At 38.0% G+C, this 21,094-nt stretch overlaps 1 protein-coding gene across 2 annotated transcripts in view; it reads left to right on the top strand.

The window, feature by feature from the left end:
* DCDC2 (doublecortin domain containing 2) overlaps positions 1–20,241 on the top strand; it is a 56,861-nt gene extending 36,620 nt beyond the window's left edge. For both annotated transcript variants that reach the window (XM_086741779.1, XM_086741780.1), the window contains exons 8-10: positions 6,364–6,464; positions 18,534–18,881; positions 20,125–20,241. In XM_086741779.1, the coding sequence (XP_086597905.1) occupies positions 6,364–6,464; positions 18,534–18,881; positions 20,125–20,232 (557 nt within the window). In that variant the 3' untranslated portion in view covers positions 20,233–20,241. The remainder of the gene's footprint in view (positions 1–6,363; positions 6,465–18,533; positions 18,882–20,124) is intronic.
* Positions 20,242–21,094: the final 853 nt, after the last annotated feature.

Below are 21,094 nucleotides of genomic sequence, written 5' to 3' on the forward strand. Positions count from 1 at the left end.
AGACAGGCATAAATGCATATGTCCTCCCTATTCCTCATAGCAATCTATTCAATTTAATGAGGCACAGATTTTTTTATATTTTGTTTTTAATTTGACTTAACATTTTTATGAGGCAGCCTCTGTGGTAGGTCACATTAATTTTTTTTTTTTTAATAGTCATATTAACTTACTTGCTTACATACAGAGCTTGCAGTTAGTAAATGCCTCTGATTTCCATAAAATATTCAGGGCAGGCTATTATTACAAGTATTTTTTTTTTATCCCTACTGCTAAAGTTCAATCAGTTTAAAATTTGAAATGCATTAATAACTGTGTAATGTTGTAATTTGTGTTGCAATAAATGTTTTATAGTTAATGCTGGTTAGGACAGAGCTTATACAAGAGCCATTAATTTCTGTGCTTATTTAAAACATATAGATTTCTTATGAGTTACTTCAATGTATAACTCAATTACTATTTAATAAAGTTATGTAACTTTCGTTTATCAAAGAGTACAAAAGGATTCTAGATGAAATACTGAATGAGACATCAGACAGAAAATGGTATTTATACTTTCACCAAGATTTGCTCAGTTGTACATGCACCAATTCATTGCTTCTTTCTGTACATACTGAACTGAGTGACTGCACAATACACCGAACATCTGTGTATTGCGGGTAACATGAATCAGGTGAAATTTTGTTAATGAAAATGTTTTGAACATTTATGAATTTATTGTTGCTGATAATTAATCTGCTCTGTACCTATCAGGAGATTAACCCGAAGTATAAAGCACCTAGAAGATTCCCCTGAGCGGTCAGTGAACTCTCTTTCACACAAATGAATTCTCAGGGGCTGCAAAGCCAGCATCGCTGGTGTGGGTAAGGGGACAGAACAGAGTAGGTAACTCTGAAGATCCTTGGCTATTAAGATGTATTATGCAAGAAGCATAATGTACAGCAGTCTTAACATTGTCTGAAATTGTATTGATTTGATTTGTCCATTTGCAACAAAATCGCAGAGGTGAAAAAGTACTGTAGGAATACAGTACCGCCTTTTCTTATCTTTGATTAAACCACCTGATGTTAGAGCCACTTACTTTATGAAGCAGATCTTGGCCAAATACAAAATTGGAAACCCCACACCCTCTTTTATCAGTCATCATCCTTCTTAAGGTTCTGATCCAAACCTGACCACTCTGCCTTCCTCCTATCCATAGCCTCTGGACCTGATTTCCAATGAGCTAAGCCTTCTGAGAACATCCTGCCTCATGTAATTTCACCACCTTTTTTCTGCTGAAAATATTCTATTGTTCTTACTGTTTGTATGGCTCCATTGCTTCTAGCTGTAGAGGTTAGCCATAAAGTAGGTGCCAATGTTTCAACAGCTGTATCATTTGACTTTGCTTAGGGCAGGTTGAGTTGGTTCACTGCTTTTTTTTGAGACACTAGCTACCTCTTTTCAGTAGAGCTGCTATCAGGCTCCAAGTGTTCCTTTTTCTGGTAACCCTCACAAGGCTTTGGGGAATTCAAAGCTTGAAGAAGTCAGGATCCTCTTGAGATTCCATCAGTCTTTCTCTCTGTGGGATTATGGAGCTGGAGAAGAGGTGAGATGATAGAACATAACTCTTGAAGAAGCTCTGTAGAAAAGCACTTGCAGTTGCAGTTTTCATTCAACTGAAGCAAAAAAATGCTGTAAGAATTATTTCCCCAGACTGTAGAGCCACTATCCAGAGTCTTACTAAATATTATTTGTTTTAGGAATAAATAAGAATAAGAAGTCAAGAAAAATAATAAGCATTTTTTCATTATTGCTTTTTGCTGGACCTCTGTCAAAAATGAGTATGTGTGGGAGCATCTGAACATAGAAGTTCAGTTGCAGTTAAGTAGTAGTAAAACATTCCTCTTCTCAGGCTTTCCTGAAGGAAGATTCCTTTACGAAGTTTAAATTGATGTGGTTACCTGCTGGTTTGTTCTTTCTTCCCCTCTCATTATTTCAAGCTTCTACTCTTCCACTGCATGTAATTCATTATTTTGCCTTCCTGTCAGTGTGCTGGACCCCATTTCTTCCCTACATTTCCACCTGTGTTTCCTCATCTTCCTATTTTCTCTTGTACAGTTCCTCATTCCACACATTCCTTCTCACATTACTGTGCCCTCATCATCCCCCTCTGTGTCCATATCCTCTCTCTCCAATTTGCTGCTCTTCTTGAATGCCTTTTCCCTCTTGTAATCTGTTCTTTGCCCTCTGCGGGCTTTTATTTCTCCCTCTTGCCAGAATTACATGACCCTGCTTAAAATAATCAGAAATAATGGGAGATTTTTTTTTTTTTTCGGTTGCCTCACTTATCTCTGTAGAGAGTATAAAAAATAGTGGTGATTTTTAGCTCAACACAGTCTGTTTTCACACAGTGGCTGGCAAAACTTGAAAAATTACAGTCTCTTCTGGTTGTCTGGACACCATAGAAAAATGTCCTCACAGAAGATCGAGAGACTCTCAATAATACTTTCCTTGGCCTCTTGACAGAAGCAGCACTTACTGTGGCATGGAGAACTGAGAACCTAGCTGAAATAAATCCTCTAATTTATACTTGTCAGCAAAGCTGTAGGGAGACATTTTGGAGCACAAAGTGCCCTTGAATGCTTTGCTGACATCATCTTCTACTCCACTTGGAGCAAACACGTAGAGTATGCCTCAGCTTGACTGTAAGGCTTGGACCTACCTTCCTTTCTTATCCACTTTTATAGCTCTTCTGCCCCAGCGTTGCCATGACCGTGACTGTGGGCAATTCTCAATTAGTTTGAGGCACGGAAAAGTTAGAACTAGCTCTTGTATGAGGAGCATGTTTAATCTACAATATTTTATGAACCATTTGGGGTAGGCATAAATGTTCAATCTAATGGAAGTATAGAGAATTCTCTTTTCAGTTAAGATACACTACTCATTTCTGAGTTTAGTAGAGATTGCAATATAAGCCCATAACAATATAGACTGAAGACTTACAAAAATGTTTTTTTCGTTTAATTTATAGTGTTTTCTAAAATGCCTTCTTGTTTTTTCCTTCCTTAGAGATGTATGTAGAAAATGATTAATGATTCAGAGACAGAGATGTGAAATATTGCATCAATAAGATTCTCTGGGGGCATTTTTTTTTTCCTAAATCAAAAAGCATTTCTGAAGTATTACCTATAAAATATGAGGCAAAATTACCTAACCTAATACATTTGCTTGGGACGTGCTAAGTAACTCACAGCATTGATAATAGTGATTAATGTGGTCTGCAAACTCCTGCTGACAAGATCTTGACACAGAATCACATAAATGAGGAATATGTTGGCCTTTCACTCAGCTGCCCTGCTCCACTTATTTGTAAATTCACATGCAAAAGTGTAAATACTTCTGACTGAAGTAGAGTAATAACACTAATAGTTTACATTTTAAGCTACTTTCTTAATACTCCATTTAATCAAGTTAATTTTTTGTAAATTATTTTACAATTGTTTACAAAAACAATTTTTATTTTTCTTTTCACTTTTGATACCAAAAGACAAGAAGGGTACTTGTCCTAATGTAAGACTAATTTCATTCCTTGTCATCTTCTTTAGATTTTTTAATTTGTTCAAGTGTTAGAACTTTCCCATTTTTCAGTTAGTGCCATTTTTTTCTTCACCTGTTTTGCCACATTTCAGACATAAGTGTTTTTCTTCTTTCCCTGACTATTAATGGTACACGTGTTTTGGACGTTTGTCTTCCATACTTTCAGGTTTGTGCAGAGGTAAATGATTAATTTCCCTTTTGTTGTCAATTTTCTTATTTCCTTTCTCTTGAATGGGAAAGTTGGTTGCATTACCCAGGTAGAAATTTGTTGTTTTCTTACCTCTCCCTCACTCCCTCTTGGTTTCATGATGAAAGTTTTTGAAAATACTTCATGTCTATTTCCTTGTGTGGAGTTTAGTTGCTGGGTTATTCAGCATAGCCCTGAAGCTGATCTACTCTTCTAAGGAGAAGTGCTTTAAAATTGAGAATCCTCAACTCTTGAGATGAATTTTGTGGATTTGGCCTCCAGGGCCAACACATTTTCATATCCTTTGTACTTCCTTTTTTTTTTTGCCCTGCCAGGGAAAAGCCTGACGAGAATTACCTCTGCCCCAATATCCTTTCATCTCTAGAGGCCAGACAAACCCCATTTTGGTTGAAAGACTTCGGGATCTTGAAAGCAAAGATGTTATTACAGAGTCTAAATGTAGTTATCTGAGACACTGATTTGACTTTTTATAGTTCAGTGAGCCAAGAAATCTAGGACAAAGTTATTTTCTTTATATACTGAAGGGAAGGCCTTGAGTTAGGAGAGTCATCATGGTGGCTTTCAAGGAACACATTACATTTTTGTCTCAGAATGGTGATCTGTATGTCAGTCGAATGTCTATGATGAGAGGCAACAATCATAATATCAGGTAAGAGAAACAGAACCTTCTGTCCCTTAGAGAGCTCAGAAAAATGAGAAATGTGAAGTGCATTGATTATTTGAAAAAGTACATGCATTTAGATGCATTTTGTTTCTGCACTTGACCACTCCATGTTCTTACTGCTGAATTTGTCAAAAAACCCCTCTCTTGGCAAGGGGGGTCTGTAGTGAGCTATGTACGCATAGTGTCCAAGACTTACCATTCTGCCAGCAAATATTGGCTGTCCTTAGTTGGTTTTAATAGAACATACTTCAACAGGTGCATTACATTTAATAATCCACGAAAAATGAAATTAAGAAAATAAAATTATTATTTCCACGCTAAGTGATATGTGAGATGTTTAGGATAAGAATTCAACAAATGATGCTGAGAACTCTGTGGTATTTCCAGCACCAATACTTCCAGAGGACAAGTAATATAGATCTTTTGGTTGTGTGGGAAGGTTCCAGTGGGACTCTGATGCTCAGGTACGCAAGCTGCTCTGTCCATCAGAAAATCTCTCTCCTAAGACGCAGCCAGGAGTACTGCTCTGAAATATCATTGTGATGTTCCGTAGACTTCCCCATTTCTGCCTCTTCATTTCAAACTGTGAGAACGGTTTTCATTTCTGGTGCTGTGGTCAGTGGCCTGTTGGTAGACACGTAAGGCCATCTGGATGAGCTGGCACCTCCCTTCCAGTTAGCCATTTGCAGTGGTATGGTATGCCTCAGAATTTTGTTTCCAGGGTAAGCTATTTCCTTGGCTCTCGTAGAGATGAGAAAGTAACTGGAAAAATAACTTCCAGAGTAGTCAATGCTGAACTTTTATGCAGGTGGACTCTGGATTTCTCTAAGTCTTGTTTTTTTTTATCTGTTCTTTTTCCTCTTTCTCAATGGTTCTGTGAATGGATCAGTGATTCACTAGGGCTGTTTATTTAACAGTGTCCAGCAATGTAGATAGATTTGCTTAGTCAGTTGATATTATCAAATTCACATCTTTTTATGAAGAATTAAGAGGCAATCCAAAGCAGCACAAGTATTTTTTTCCTCTTTCTTATTGTAGTTACTTATTATGTTGGACATGAACACATCAACATAGGACAATCTATCTTTCCTAGATAGATGGACAGAGAGGGAGATGATTTGGAGTAACCCGTGCTTTTAATTTCTGGGTTGTTTTGAGTTTGAGTGGAAGGGAGAGAGGAATGTGTGTCACTTGAAAGTTGTTTTCTGTATATACCTATCTTGACTTTCCTAATTAGCTGATACTGAAAGACTCACATTAGAAACCTCGAAAACCCCTAATTATTGCTTACACTTGTGGGAAAAAAAATGACTCAAACTATATGGTGTAAAATCTTTGCGAAATTGAATATCACTGTAGCCATAGGACTATGTGCTTTTTAAATATGGATATGAAGTTTCAGTTATGATTCTACTTGTATGTGCCCAGGGGTGGAGAGTAGCATTAATCCCAATGTTTCTGTTAATTTTTCACTCCTCTCCTGGTTCACTGTGTTTGTTGTTGATTCAGAGCCTGAGATTTTTGCTAGATGTGTGTTATAACGCTACTTACTAGAGGGTGTTCTCATTGACTGTAGAAATAGAAGTAATATGTTGTTGTAATGTTTAAAGTTCAGATTTACTCCTGACCTTTGCCAGAAGTGAAGGAACTTCAGATCCAGGGCTTTGTTCAGTCTCTGTTTCCTTTCCCTTCCCAAAATGGTGTGGCATGTAAATATTTGTTAATAGAAAGGAAAGGAAGACAAATTGACAATAATGAAAGACTGAAAACTTCATTAAAATAACTGCATAGGGAATGGTGGGGTCAGCTCAGAAACCTCCTCTTAGAAACAAAATTGAATGCAGTTCAGTAGTTGTGCCACACAGTGTCACAATTGGACTTCACTTCCTTCCATTCTGTATCTTTCCCACTGCAGGTGAAAATATTTACAAAGCCGGCGAAGAGCAGTCTGAAATGTGGGTGGCAGATGAAGTGCAGGAAGATGAAGATACTCGTGTCGAAGTTCCGCTGGACCAGGTATTGATCGAGCTTTAAATAAATGGGGTTTTTAGGATCACAGGTTTTAGGTTGTTTGTCTTTCCCCAGTTTCTTTCAAGTACAGGGCATAATTCTGTGGGAATGATTAACAGTTCAACGATACGTCTTCTTTTATGGGAGCTTTAGCAAATCTTCCTTTCTCTGTTAATGTGTCAAATATCAATTACCCTTTCATCATACATCAGCTTGAGAACTGCTCTGAGAGCCCTTACAGGGCCTTAGAAAATCAGGACTCCCTACCTACCAAATAAGTCCACCTGGATCGCAATCCCTCTATACTGATGGAGCAGTGTAAAGGAACTGTGGCACAGAATCAAGGTCAGAATTCCTGCAGTCCTGAACCACAAACAGGTGTGGATTTATCTTATTTTTATTAAAGCTGCCAGCAATTTCTTCCTTTGGAACAACAGAGTACTTAGTTGGACAACTTTTTCATCATAAGACTTATGTGCAATAAATAGGTCTTGATAACTAAACCTAAGATTATATCATCTTTGTTTTACTTTGATTTATTTTTAAAAGAAACTCATATGAACTGAAATAATACAGGAAATACGTAAGTTGAAGTTTATTCCAATGAAGTCAAGAGTAGAACTACTTGAATTATTTGCTGAAAACATACCTTTTTTTTCTTTTTTTTTTTTTCTGCTAGCAAATTGCTTACAGGACAGTCCTCTTCTTAAATTTTTTGTGTTTGTAGAAATTTGCCAAATTGTTCAACTTTGTTTCTAGTCCACAACATGTTACATTGTGCTTTTGGTGTCTGTTGATAATGGCCTGGGGCCAGCCACCTAGGCCACAAGATAATATTTCTGATCCATGCTGCAGTGTAAGGAATCACGGTTTATCCAGTTGATTTCTCAGGCTAAAAATCATCCCAACAACATAAGGCATTCTTGAGCATTTTTCTGACTTCCTGGTGGTCAGCTCAGTGCTGAGGAACAATTGTTAATGTGCAATTGAAAACAAATGTGAAGGAGGGAGTTAAAAATAGTTGTTTGTAAATACACTTTAACTGCTCAGAGCACAAACAATTTGGGAGATTTCTGGAGTATGTTGGGAGACAATTTTTTGATGTAGGTAGTGGATACATGATAGGAGAGGCGTTCTGCTGGATTTGCTACTCATGAATGAAGAGAAACTCATTGGGGATGTGATACTCAGTGGCAGCCTTAGTTGCAGTGGCCATGAGACAATAGGGTTTAAGACTCTGAAGGAAGTGAGGATGGCAAATAGCAAAAAAAGAAAAAAATCCTGGAATTCAGGATAGTGGACTTTGGCTTGTTTGGGAAACTGGCAGGCAGGATCCTGTGTGAGATTGCCCTGAAGTACAGAGCAACACAGGAGATTTGGTTGATCTCCAAAGGGATCTTCTTCAAAGCACAAGAACTATCCCCATATGCAACAAAACAAGCAGGCATAGCTGAAGGCCAGTTTGAACAGAGGACTCCTCACATTAAAAGAGGTAGAGTATGGTAGGTAAAAGAGGGGATGGAGTGCTAAGGAGCTGTATATAGGCATTGCCTGGGTATGCAGGGATGAAATTTGGATAGCCAAAGCTTGTTGAGGAATGGAAACTGATGCTTGTGATTGAGAATAGCCAGCATGGGTTTCCCACAGGCAAGTTATACTCAACCAATCTCTGCCTCAGTGATGAAATAACTGGCTCTGTGGATGAAGGGAGAATAGTTACTGTCATTTATCTTACTTTCAGCATAGACTTCCGTATTTGTAGAAGAAATTGGAAGAAGTGTGGTAGATATGGGGAGGAAGATATCCTTAAGGAAAGTAGAGACTGGATTTGTGGGCTACAAAAGTGGATGAAAAATTGGCTGCTTTGATAAGACTTAAGAGGTCAGTTGGTTGAAATTTAACTGGCACCTATTTATGAATGGTGGATTTGATACTTGTTCTGATAGTTTTATAACATGTTCATTGGTAACATGGACGATGGCACAGGATGCAGCCTTAACCAGGCTCAGTGTTAAAGCCAAACTGTCATTATCAGGTGATGTGCAGAGCTCCCTTCCAGAGCAATTGCAACAGCTTGAAGGAATGAGCTCACTCAAGCCTCATGAAGTTCAACAAAGTGAAATGACGTGGGCTACCAGGGACAGGGTAACTGTGCATTGGTACTGGATTTGTTTCACCTTAAAGGCTAAACAAGAGAAGGCAGACGAAATTGCTGTGTTCAGCTACAGATGGAGTTACACAGAAGGCGGAGCCAGCCTTTTCTCTGTTGCACAGCAAAAGGATGAGGCAATGGTCAGAATTTGCAGCAAGGAAAAAACTAATTGGACGTAAGAAAAGCATTTTTAACAGTAAGAACTGTAAGCACTTTCCTGTCCAGAGAGAGTGGGGAATCTTTGTCTTCAGTGATTTTTAAAACTAAGCTGGACAGGGCCTCAACCAACCTATTTTTACATTGAAGTTGGTCTAGGCACTGGCCTAGATGATCTCTAGAGCAGTTGCCTCCAAAGGGAGCGTACACAGCCCAGTGGGTATGAAAGACAATCCATTGGGGGGCAGGATGAAAATGTTAAACTTCAGTAGTACATATATATAAGTAAAAATAAGTAAATATACATATGTCTGGGGTACGTGCTCAAAATTTTTTTTACTGATGGGATGTGCAATCAAAACAGTTTGGAGGCTACTGATCTAGAGATCTCTTCCAACCTAATTCTTCTGTGGTTCTGTATTTGTTCATCTTTGATGGTTTCAGTCCTATAATTAATTTTTTTTTTAGTAAGCTTTGGGGTTTTGTGTTTACTATTTAACCGGCAGGGTTTTTTTAAAATTTATTTGAATTGGGTAAAAGTTTACTAGACATAAACATGACATAAGCGTTTTTCTTGTCTTCTGCCTTTAAAAAGTGCCTAAGGGGAAAATAGACAGAAGTTTTACGAGCTTATACTTTGTTTTAATTTCTGCCTGTGATACCAATCTGTACATTAACAAAAGCCACACATGAAATTGCTGCTGTAGGCATGTTGAAGAACGGCACCATACCCATTTGAAAAAAAAAAAAGACCTCTCAATTTTATTTTAGACTGCTATTTGTAAGAAGGATCATTCTCAGTGATCTGTTCAGTTTAATAGGAAGGAGTGTTGATCAACTTTTATAGACATTGTTAATGAAGACACATGAATTAGGTGATTGAAAGAGGCAAGAGCATGACTGTCCCTGATATACAGAATACTACAGCTGTATCTTTTCACAGCAAATACCTGCCCTGGCCTCAGAGGCTTATGTGTTTAGCATTGGGCTCATCAGCCATTTTAATTCCAGTTGTCCTTGTGAGGTGTTGTGATAATTAGGATGTGTTGAGTTGTACTGATAGTACTGACATTGGTGAAGAACATGCCACCTGTTGTCTTAATCTTTGTTTCTTATGACATCCTGAAGTGTATCCTGCCCTGGTCTTGACAGCATAATAATCAAATTGAGAAATGATTAGCCTGTTTATTGGCCTCTGATGGTGCATAAAGAATTCCTCTGGGTAGCATTTGACAGTGTAAATTGGTTGTCAGGTCTCTGTTTTTAGGTTGACTGCAATTCATATGAAATCCAAGAGCCCTGGAGACGGCAGCCTTACTTCTCGACAGAGGTGCTATAGGCAACAGCTCTGCCAGTGGGTCTGACCAGTTTGCCTGAGCTGGAAGATGGTGACTGTCACTGGGGAGGGGAGAATAGTTAACTCTCCACTGCCACTTCTGACTTGACAGCGGTAGCTGTTGTTTTTGGTACAGTTGCCAGTTAGCATCGGTTTTGCTGGCAAGCTTTGCAACACTAGGAGCTTGCTTCACAGCTCTAAGCTCCTGTACAAAGGCCTACGCGTCGTCCTTAGATGGAAATATTTTTCAGTTGCTACCAACTGATTTTGCTACCTGGACAAGGAACTGGAAGCAGGTTTGTTTAACGGTGAGGGGAGTCAGTAATGCATCCTAGTAATAATCTGATTTTCATATTTTCAGAAAAGCCAAACAAAGTTGCAAAATTTATTGCAACTCAAGCCATGGTTTATTTCTCATTTTAAAACTTCATGTATAGTTTCCTAGGTAATCTGGCAAGAAGCCAGGTCCTTCTGAGTAGCACAGAGTACTTTTTATTCCTGGATAACTGAGGTTACTGAGACCTTGGAAGCATTTAGCATTTTACATGTTCAGGTTCTTATTAATGACCATTTAAAAGTGTATTAAATTCTGTGATGTAAAGCTTTATAGCTTTTTCTTATCTGAACTCAGTTTCTGTTATTACTAGAGATATGGAAAAGGACAGCCAGCCAGGGCTTGACTATCTGGCATAATGCATGAATATTTACATGCCAGCTTTCACTAGAATGCTGACACTTCTGATACGCTGTCGTTTCCATCAGCCACATAAATGAGGTGGAGAAGATAGAGCTTAGTCTTTCTTCGTTTTCTGCAGCTTCTCTGTCTTGTCATTTGAAGTAGACGGTTGAACAAATGCCAGATTTGCCATTAACTAAACTTAGTGTAATACTGGCTAGACACCCCCTTATGTCCTATTCTGTAAAATGCTGTCTGCCAACTGAGAACACATTAAAAGAACAGGATTTGCTTTACTCCAGACTAGCTGACAGTTGTAATTGAACATCAAGGAGGAAAAATCAGTATTTTGCCTAAAACCAAACCAGACCCTTCTGTTCTACGTTCTGTACAGAGACTTCAGCTTCCAAATACAAAATGGATAGTTTCTTCTTTAGAGATGCAGACTTAGCTCAGGTTGGTTGTTTATATCACTGTGTCAACATCCATGGGAACTGATCATAGAATCATAGAATGGTTAGGGTTGGAAGGGACCTTCAAAGGTCATCTAGTCCAACCCCCTGCAAGGAGCAGGGACATCCCCGACTAGATGACAGACTATGAAATCAGTTGTGCAAATAACAAAGGAACAAGGTGGCTTTATTGCAGTTCTTGGTAGGGAGACAGGACAGCACCACAAGTTTCTTATTTGAAATGGTAATTAAGCATGTTACTTTGAATTTGCTGATAGTAATATAAATATATTCAAAGTAACTCCTTCTGAGATAGAAAATTTTCTAACTTCTAAAGCTTTCAGAACAAACTACTACTTTTAATTTTATATAAGTTGTGAAATACAAAAGCAGCAATTGCTAGTAATGGTATTCAAATAACACTGCAAGTTTGCATTGGTTTATCCATTTCCATAAGCATGCTTGTTCTTCTCCCATGCTGAGCCCTTGGGAGGTGGGGTGAGAGTTATAAGATATGAAGTTGTCCAGTGCATGATCCCTACAAGGAATTCAGGCATGTTGTTGTGCCAGCCTACTTTGCTGCAGGGTATGTGAAACTAGCTATTAAGATGTAAGTGATGTAGAATGAATCTGTTGTTTGAGTTTTTTTTTTTTTACCCTCCAGATCATCATCCCCATCTCCCTCTCTTTTTCTGTTTATTTGTAAAAATCACTGGATGATGAATTTGTATAATGGGCACTGATGTGCATTTTTTGTAGATGCTCACACTCTTGGAAAACAAATGACTAGTGAAAGAACCATTGTTACAGACATGTGCACTGATTAATGCAATCTTGATGCCACCAATTATTCCCCATTTCCTGGGCTGTGGTGTGATGTAAGATTGTGTAGCTCCCCTGGGTGGTCTCTCTGTAGCTAGAGTGTATCATCAGTAGCAGAAAATTTGCACCTTTCATTTGCAGTTTTCATTATGGAGTATACATTTTGCTTTAGAGACCCAGGATTCACCTCAGTGAACAGAACAAAATGCTTATCCTCCCTATTGCTGAAGGCAAAATGTTAAAGTTTGCATTGATTCAACATTAAAATACGCTGAGTGGTCAAAGAGACATTCCTTGATTAAAAAGGCTAGAACTTTTGATGAGGAAACATTTTGGACTAAAGGTTCAGTAAGGATTTCAAAATGGCATTTGGAAAGAATATGTGCAAAACTTTTTATGCTTAAATTTCACTACAAATGATGCAGCTGTAATTTAAACCTTCTGGATTCTGAGTGCTGACAAACTGGTAAGATTTTTCCCTGCATGTTCTTCTTTTAGCTCCACTGATTTACACTTTTTTTTTTTTTTTTTTTATTGTTTGCCTTTGTTAGGTTAGGAAACTTATTCTGTTTGGTTCCTTGCAGCTTAGCGTAAGAACAGAGATCTTCCCTCAATTTCTGCATTGGATGACTGATTTCTGAAGCTATAGCAGCAAGGTCTGATCTTTTCTTTAAAGGCCTGTATGGCTTTCACTACTTCTAAGTGAAGCTTGCAAACACAGTTCTGTTGTAAGACCGTGTCGTAGTTCAGGCACGACAGACCGGTGTTGAAACCACTTTGAAAAAAGTTACCTCTCTCTGTGAGTATCTGTCTTGAAAAAAAAATCTAACAATCCTAGAGCATACAATTTCTCAAATTGCTTAATTTTTAAGGCATTTTTTCATTCACATTAGAAGAATCTGTTTCTGGAAAAAAATTCTGTATTTTTGCAACCTCAGTAGAACTTCTTTTTAAATTTTTTACATGCTTATCAATCTTCTCATTGTCTTCAGGGATACTCAACAGATCATACTGTATTGTAGGGTGTGAAGTTTAGGTAAATTTTACTGTACACATGGAAGACGTTATGGAAAAACTAGATATGATTGTCAGTGAATAGATGGAGAAAAATATTGTTGACTTAGGTACATCTTTGAAAAGTAAGGATCTGATCACATGTTTTCTTCTCTGCCATGGCCATCTTGTGATTAAGGAATTACGCATGCTTCCAGCTACCACGCAATGAAACTGAGAAATGCCGTTTGAAAAGCTTTTTTTTTCCTACACTTTAGATTACATAGTTTCCATTCATTTCAGTTAGACTTCTGGGTGCTCTGATCTTATGAAAAATTAGACTCTGTGGACTTCTGTGCTGCATTTGTTGAAAAAAAAAAAAGAAAAAAGAAAAAAATGCATCCAACTAATAAAAGGTTGAAGTTTAAATGCTGTGGGGATAAAGACTTTTTTGCCTTCAGGAACAACAGTACATTTACTACATTGGATGTGTAAGACTGATCAACCCTTAACTATTAATTTGCTTGTTTTTAAGAGCCTGGGTTTTGTAAATGATGTGGAAGAGGGCTGCTGTCACTTAGCAACCCTATCTGGTTTAGGAACAAAATGTTTTGCTGTTGGAATCTGTGCAGTGTGGCTACAAAGCATTCTTGACTGGGTAGGAGCAAGGGCAGGTCTGTTCTGGAGAGGTTTGATGCAATCCAAGTTAAGTGTTCCTGTCGCTGCATTTGTGAGATGTGTCCATGCTGATATTTGTGACCATTAAGATTTTTGTTGTCTACTCCATTGTTTGTCTGTTGTGACCATTAGTCAAGCAAACATTTCCAAATGGCTTCAATAAAGCAAAGTTATGTTTTACATTAATGATACAAAATAATTTCTGCCTCAAATGATTTGTGATACTGCACTTTTCAATATTCTAGTATCGGTCATGTACAATCCTTCTGAGAGGTTACATTAGCATCCCTAGCGGAAAAGAAGCCAAATGCTTCAATGTCTGAAGATTTCCTGACTTATTGCTTTTGAATGATGATGGCATTTGGTAATGTAGCTCTTAACGAATGATAGCATGATGAGTGTAATTAGAATGCATCTTTCTTTTTTAAATGCTTTGGTTTTGCTGAGATTAAAAATACCATACTTCTTGAATGCGAAATGAAATCCACTCTGTTCTTCATCAACCTGCTAGTAAGTCAGGAGGTTTCCAGAAGGCATGCTGGGTCCATATTTCCAGCATGAATTTGAGAATGGCTTCAGTTGTTCTACATGCCCTTGTTTGAATTTGCCTTTCAATATATATACACAAGTCTTTTGTCAGCGAGTCTTTTTATTGTTAGTCTATGACAAGCAAAGAATTGTGCCCACAGTCATGAAAGAACGGTTTGAAGACTGGTTATTCTAACTTCCAACTGGGAAACTACAAAAGCATCATCTTCACTTAGAAGATGCAGCCAGCAATACAAGAAAGAAGGTTACTTCCTATTTTTTTTTCTTGCAACCATACATAAGGCAAAATTATAAACCTTACCATGAGTAGTTCTGACTAGGAGGAATGAGGGTATTCCATCACAGTCACCAGAAAAGTCCCCTGTCCTAGAAGTTGCTCAGTTCTCTGTGAAAATTGCCTCAAGGAATAAGAATGTAATCACCTCATGCTTCTCCCATCCTAGGTTTATTGCTGTCAGGTTCAAGTTGTGCTGCTGTATTTGTGATGTGGACACAGGGCTAAAGTAACACAGGAACACTTATTCTGTAGTTTGTTACAGTATATATGCTACCCTGGGCTACAACTGACTGGGTGCTTCCAATATGAACTTCTGAAGTCCCTCTTGTTCTCTCTTATAATCCTGGAATCTCTCATGTCAACATGTTGATATGAATATTTGATGCTCATTTTTGTTTAGTTGTGTTACAACATAGTGAGAGACCTCACTGACTAAGGCCTGCAGATACAGTTGGTTCTCTGGATTTGAAATGCCCTGAGCTTCTACTGGAATCCCAAATGTAATGTACTTGTATGACTTCCTATGAGCCAACACACTGGCTGAAAGCCGAACTTTTACTTCTCCGGTGCAAAGAGGAATAGCAGAGTCCCACATCTGTCTTGGCTATCCAGCAAATGCATTCCATATAGGAAGCTCTTACTGAGAATATTCTGATTATTTAAAAGATGACTGATGAGAAGCTAAAAACTAAGATGTACAGTATCACTGTTTTTCCTTAAGCATACAAGATCATTGCTGACTTCTAGAAAGGAGTCTAATAATTTCTGCAAGGACATTTAGGTCTGAATCAGCATACCTGTTTTGCTTTCAGTACACCCATCCTGATTTGTTCTGACTGAGAGACTGTGATTTGCAGTAACTTTGATGTATGTGTAACAGGGATTTCGTACAGTTGTAGATGGAGGGATGGCTGGAGTGTTTCCAATTCAATGAAAAGGTTCCTGTTGACTCCAGAGGACTTTGAATTATACCCTGACCCAGTGAGCACTTTAATGTAGATTTTAGCTCACTATTTCAGGTTCACTGAAATCACTGGAACTGTTCAAGAAGGTAAAGTTAAGCATGTACAGCATTTGGACCATAAAAAACTCTGTTCTTCTCCCTTTTTCTGTTTTCCTCCCTGCATGTATATACGCACTTAAACATTCTCTTTCCCTAAATATGAAAAATCTAACTTTTGCTAAGTATATATCTTTCTCAGTGAAGAAGTTGTACTTAAAGTGGAGAACGCATAGCTAGTAGATCAGTAAGACCTCAGTGGAAAGTATCACACTTCTTATGTAAAGAGCAATGTATGCTTTGGTGAGTGGTTTTGGCCTTCAGTTCCTTCCCTGCTGTCCTGTCTTAGGTCTGCTGTGTGTTATGAAATGTATCGTCTGTGGTCATACGCATTTCAAAGCCTACCTATGACTCTGCATGCAGTGGGAACCATACTGCACTTTAGATTAGCTAGCGGAAGATCTTTTCCTCTGGATCAATGTTGATTTTAACTTGTTTGACATTTCCATTCTAATGTAATGCAGCTTGAAAGGAGGTTAAATGAAGAACACATTTTGCTTTCCAATTATTAGCTGTAAATGTGACTTTATTTTTGTGTGTAGTAGTAATAAGTGTTGTAGTAATGTGCTCAGCTGTCTTGAAATTTTTAGTTACTATAAAAACATTATACTTGCTCTGATGGGATTTGTTCTGCTGATCTTGTTTTGTACTATTATTTTTCAGGCAATTTAGCTTGACTGGTCAAGTTAAATTACTTGAAATTTGAATGTTATTTCATGCCAGTTCCCTGTGAGCTTCCACTGAATTTCTGGGTACGGTTCAATAATGCTGTGTTTGTCTTCTATGTTGCTCAGTTTTAACTCTTAAAAATTTGCATCCACACCCATTTTAGATGGATAAGGTCTAATGATTCTAGCTAGTGTAGCACCTTAGGAAGTTACTGCCTCTCCATTGTGCTTCTATGCCACAGACTGCCTCCACAGCAGTGAAACCAGTAAAAGCATATGCATTAGGATATGTACGTTTACAGAATGGCATAAACTGTACACACAGTATGAGCCACCGTACTAAAGCAGTTTGGGCAAGGGCAGATAGTCTCTTCTGATTGTACCCACTGTCAGGCAGTAACAAAAAGCTGAAAACGGCAATATCTTGGATGACTACAACAGTTAACTGAGAAAGTTGGGTTTACGTTTCTTCTTTTCTTACCCTCTCTTTGTTTGGTGTTTGTAATGTCATAGCAAGCAAGTGTCATTAAGCAAAACCAAAACTGCTTACTTCTAGCTAGCGATGTCTAGTGCATTTAATTTCTCCTGCCCTCCTCTGTTTCTGGTCAGGATCCAGAGCTGCTAATTTCCTTAGCAGATTGAAAACAAATTAGTAGGTCACATGTGTAAGACTAGCAGGTAACTTCTGAGAATTTATGGATCTACAGATTCTTTGCTGTCTTTATGTGCTGAAAGTTACCAAAGTTGGCTGAAGTTTGCTTTGGATGGTGCTGCCTTTGAAGGTGTCTGTAAAGACTTGGCTTGTTTAATTTTTCTTTTAGTGGTAATAAGGCCAGTTGGATATTACCAGATGAAAGTGAGTCAGGAAGGCTTGAATAAAAAACATGCAGAAACTACTGTACTTCAAAAATAAATTACTTATGGAACTATTATTTTTCTAGTCAGGTAACCTTGTAATATTTCTAGTAATTTGTCATTCTGTGGATTATTACAGCACAATAACTTGTCCTTTTTGAAGCTGTGTCAATACAGTGTTGTGCACTGGCATAATAAAGTTGTCTTATGTTGCAACTTAGATATCAAAGCAAAAGCAAGGTGTTTCATCAAGAGGCTTCAATCAATTGTCAGTATTGCTGAACTGGTTTTTACTAATATATTGAAGGTGATGAGAGAATTCTTTTGAAATGTTAGTATTAGTGAGGGAAAGAGATTTTTAGAAGACATAACTTGGAGGTCTGTAGCAGATAGCTGCCTGCATAAAAGAGCTGCTAATGATAGTAAAATTCAAGACACTTTTGATAAGAGATAATCTCTTAGCTCTCAGCTTGTTTGCTTTAGATTTAGAGTCTGATGAGGCTGTGTGGGAGGCACACACACTGTCACTCCTGTGGGATTTTTTTTCTCTTTATTTTAATTCAAACCTTAGCACAAGTACATAAGTCATCTTGGCAGCGAGGGCATTGGTTCACTGAATAGTCAGGTGAATCTTCAAAGCTGAAACTTTAAGACAAATGACAAAAACTAGATAGCATCTGCATCAGTCTTCCAGGTTGTCATGAAATTATACTGCTAGCAGCTTTATCTATAGAGAGTTTCTGCTTACTCTTCTTCAATATGGGACAAGATCCTGTTCCTCCTGTCTGCTGGTCTGACTCTGTGTAGGAAAAATTAATTGTTAAATGTCAAACAAATCCTAACCATGCCACCCTACATAGAGGTCTTTGGGAAGGGGAATGATGTTATGGAAGTCACCAGTAGGTCTGCCTCATCTCTCTTGCTACTTTTCTGTGGATGCAAAGAAGACAGGCCACACAACGGGACCGATTGGCATGGCATGGCCAGGTCCCTAGGTAAAATGCTTCTTGGGGAACAGTTTGTGGGCTAGTGTATGATATTCTGTTGTGACAGGATTTTATGAACAAGTACATACTAAATGCTAGAATGTTGGAGAACCCAGAATAGCTGTTGCTGTATTAATTAAATCTGTCTCATTCCAGTTGTTCTGAGTGTGGTCAAATGGATTAACCCAGTGTAATACATTTAAATCTCACTAACAGTTTTTATGAAGCATAAGAGTGCATTATGAGGTGTTAGTACAGGAGCATCATTTTCTGTCTGTGTAGACAAACCTCAAATTAGCATACTTAGTCCCTAGTAATGATGTAATTGTGATTTTGATGTCTGTCATGTTTCAGAATTGTGTGGAGCATTCTAATTAAAAATGCCTCATAATGCTGCTGTTTTTCCTTTCACCAGAGACCAGCAGAAACTGTAGATGAAGAAGAAAATGCAGAAGAGGAAAATGACAAGGGAGAGGAGACATATAAAGGAGAGGAAGAATATCCAGAAGTGAATGGAGAGGAAAGCAGGGAAACTGTTAGAGAAAGAAGTGAAGTGGAAGAAAACAAGAAGAAATTAAATTACAATTATGAAGGTGAAGTAGAAGAAACAGACAATGTTGACCAAGCAGAGGAAGAGGAACTTATGCATTTAAATGGCATGAAAAATGAAGAAAATGGTGAGGGAATGGAGCACTTGAACTACCAAGGTGATCTTCAGCCTGCAGAAGAAATAAAAGAAGAAGATTCTGACAGTCACAACCAGGTGAGTGTTTATTCTTTCACTTGGTTGTTCTTAAATTATTGTTCCTCCTTTATCTCAGCCTTAGGCTTCTCAGGTAGTCTTCTGATAAGGTCTGGAGGGCATTCATGAGAACTTCAGTTTGTGGGAAAAGCTGTTTTCCATGTGTATAAATCAGTTACATCAATAATTACATTATGTGCTCTCCAACTGAGAAAGCAGATGTTTCTCGCTATTTGATGAATCTGTATCTCCTGCTTCCCCGAGTATGCTGAATTTTCTTTTAAAAGTAATTTAAAAAGTTCTTGCAGTTTCCAGAAAAGCATAACCATTATATATTTCCACACTACATTGTCCTTTAGGAGAGAGCAGAAGGGTGTGTTCATGAAACCGCAGCGTCTCATTTTTTTGATGAGTTGACTTTCACAAAAGTTGCATTTCATAAAGGACTCTTGCCATTGCGTTGAGGAAGTTTCATCTCCTTTTCTCAGAAACTGGAAAAGACGGTGGAGATAAACAAGATCCTCAAAGCAAGGGGCTTTAGTCGGTCTAAAAGCAAATATCCTGTTAATTTAGGAGACACAGTAACATGCTGTTCGCTTAGATGGAAGAATGCGGCCCAGAAAACTAAAGTGGACTACCCTGACTGTCAGATGAACTGACTAGCGAACAGAATGTAGGAAACAAACTGGTTTTTTGATGGGGAGAATCTAGATCTGGGAAGAGTGGGATTCTTGAGTGTCAGAAGCAGAACAACTTGCTGCATTTTTTCTGCCTATAGGCTGCTGAAAAACAGACTGTGCTTCTTGTGACACTGGGAATAGTTTCTTGCACCTTGCAACTGGGCTTTCTTCTGTTTTTGACACATAAGAACATTTTTCAGTTAAGAGAGCTGAATAATGTGGCATTTTCTTGGGTCCTGAATTTATCCTATGCTTAAAATATTGATTTTTGTTTGTTTTTAGAAAAGCTGAAGTTATTTATGGAAGTGGAGAAAGGAGTGAGCATTTGCTTTAAATGGATATATGGATAACTAGATATTTGATGAAAAAACTGGGAGGGGGACCTCTAATTTGAGTACTTTCTCCTTTGGAAAGTATATAAGTACAATGCAAATAAAAATGTAAAAGCGATCACTCTTGGAAAATATTTTTTCACGTTAAGAGTACTTTGTGGAAATTTTATTATGAAGTGGTAACACTGTATTGAAATGAAATGAAATTTTTGTTACCCAATGAAGTTAACAGTACCTGTCCTTTTTCTCTAGGTTGATTCTCATCTTGAAAAAACATCCACAAATCCAAGGGTGACAATCACCAGCCCACAGGAAAGTGAAAAAAATGACCAGAGCAATGACTGTGCTGCAGTTGCATAGATAGAAAAACTGTAATGAGTAGAAAATTAAAGATTATAATACTTTACATATAAAACATGTTATTTTTTGTGATTGATAACTTATAATGGGAAGATAGGTTGAGTACCCACATATTGAGTCTTGGAGTGATAATGGTATATGGACTGGTATAGAAAACAAACACTAATACCTACTAGAGAAACATCAAATTCTTTTTACAAGGTGACATTTTCTGACAGAATTTGAGAGGTGAAATACAAGAGTACTGTATAGTAGTATTTGAAATAAATTAACTATTCTGTAGTATAAGATGGCTAGCAGTAACAGGATAGCCACAAAAATGACACTATTCTAGAAAAAGAAAAAACCCCACCTAAATTCAATGTCAAAACTTCCTTGCAGATTTGTTCAGAAAAGAGAAACAATTTTTGACTTTTAATGAGGACATACAGAGTTTTTCCTTTAGAATTCCACATGATATATATGTGTCGTAGTTCAGCCCCCATCAGGACCAGACTACGCAGTCTCCCTCTCACTCCCCCCACCCTCTGAGAGAACAGGGAGAGATGATATAAGAAAAAAGGCTCGAGGTTTGAGATAAGGACAGGGAGAAATCCTTAAAGTTACCGTTATGGGCAAAACAGTCTCGACTTGGGGAAAACTATTCATTTATTACTAAAAATAAAGCAAGATAATGAGACAGAGAGCAAGATAACCTCCCCCCACACCTCCTTCTTCCCAGGCTTAACATTATCTCTACCACCTTTCCCCCTGAGCGGCACAGGGCAGGGGGAAGAGGGAATGGAGGTCGCGGTCAGTTCATCACACATTGTTTCACGCCGCTGCTTTGTTGTTGGAGGAAGAACTCCTCACATTCCTCCCC

This window comes from Chlamydotis macqueenii, chromosome 2, assembly GCF_036417535.1.
Source record: "Chlamydotis macqueenii isolate bChlMac1 chromosome 2, bChlMac1.mat, whole genome shotgun sequence".
Taxonomy (NCBI): domain Eukaryota; kingdom Metazoa; phylum Chordata; class Aves; order Otidiformes; family Otididae; genus Chlamydotis; species Chlamydotis macqueenii.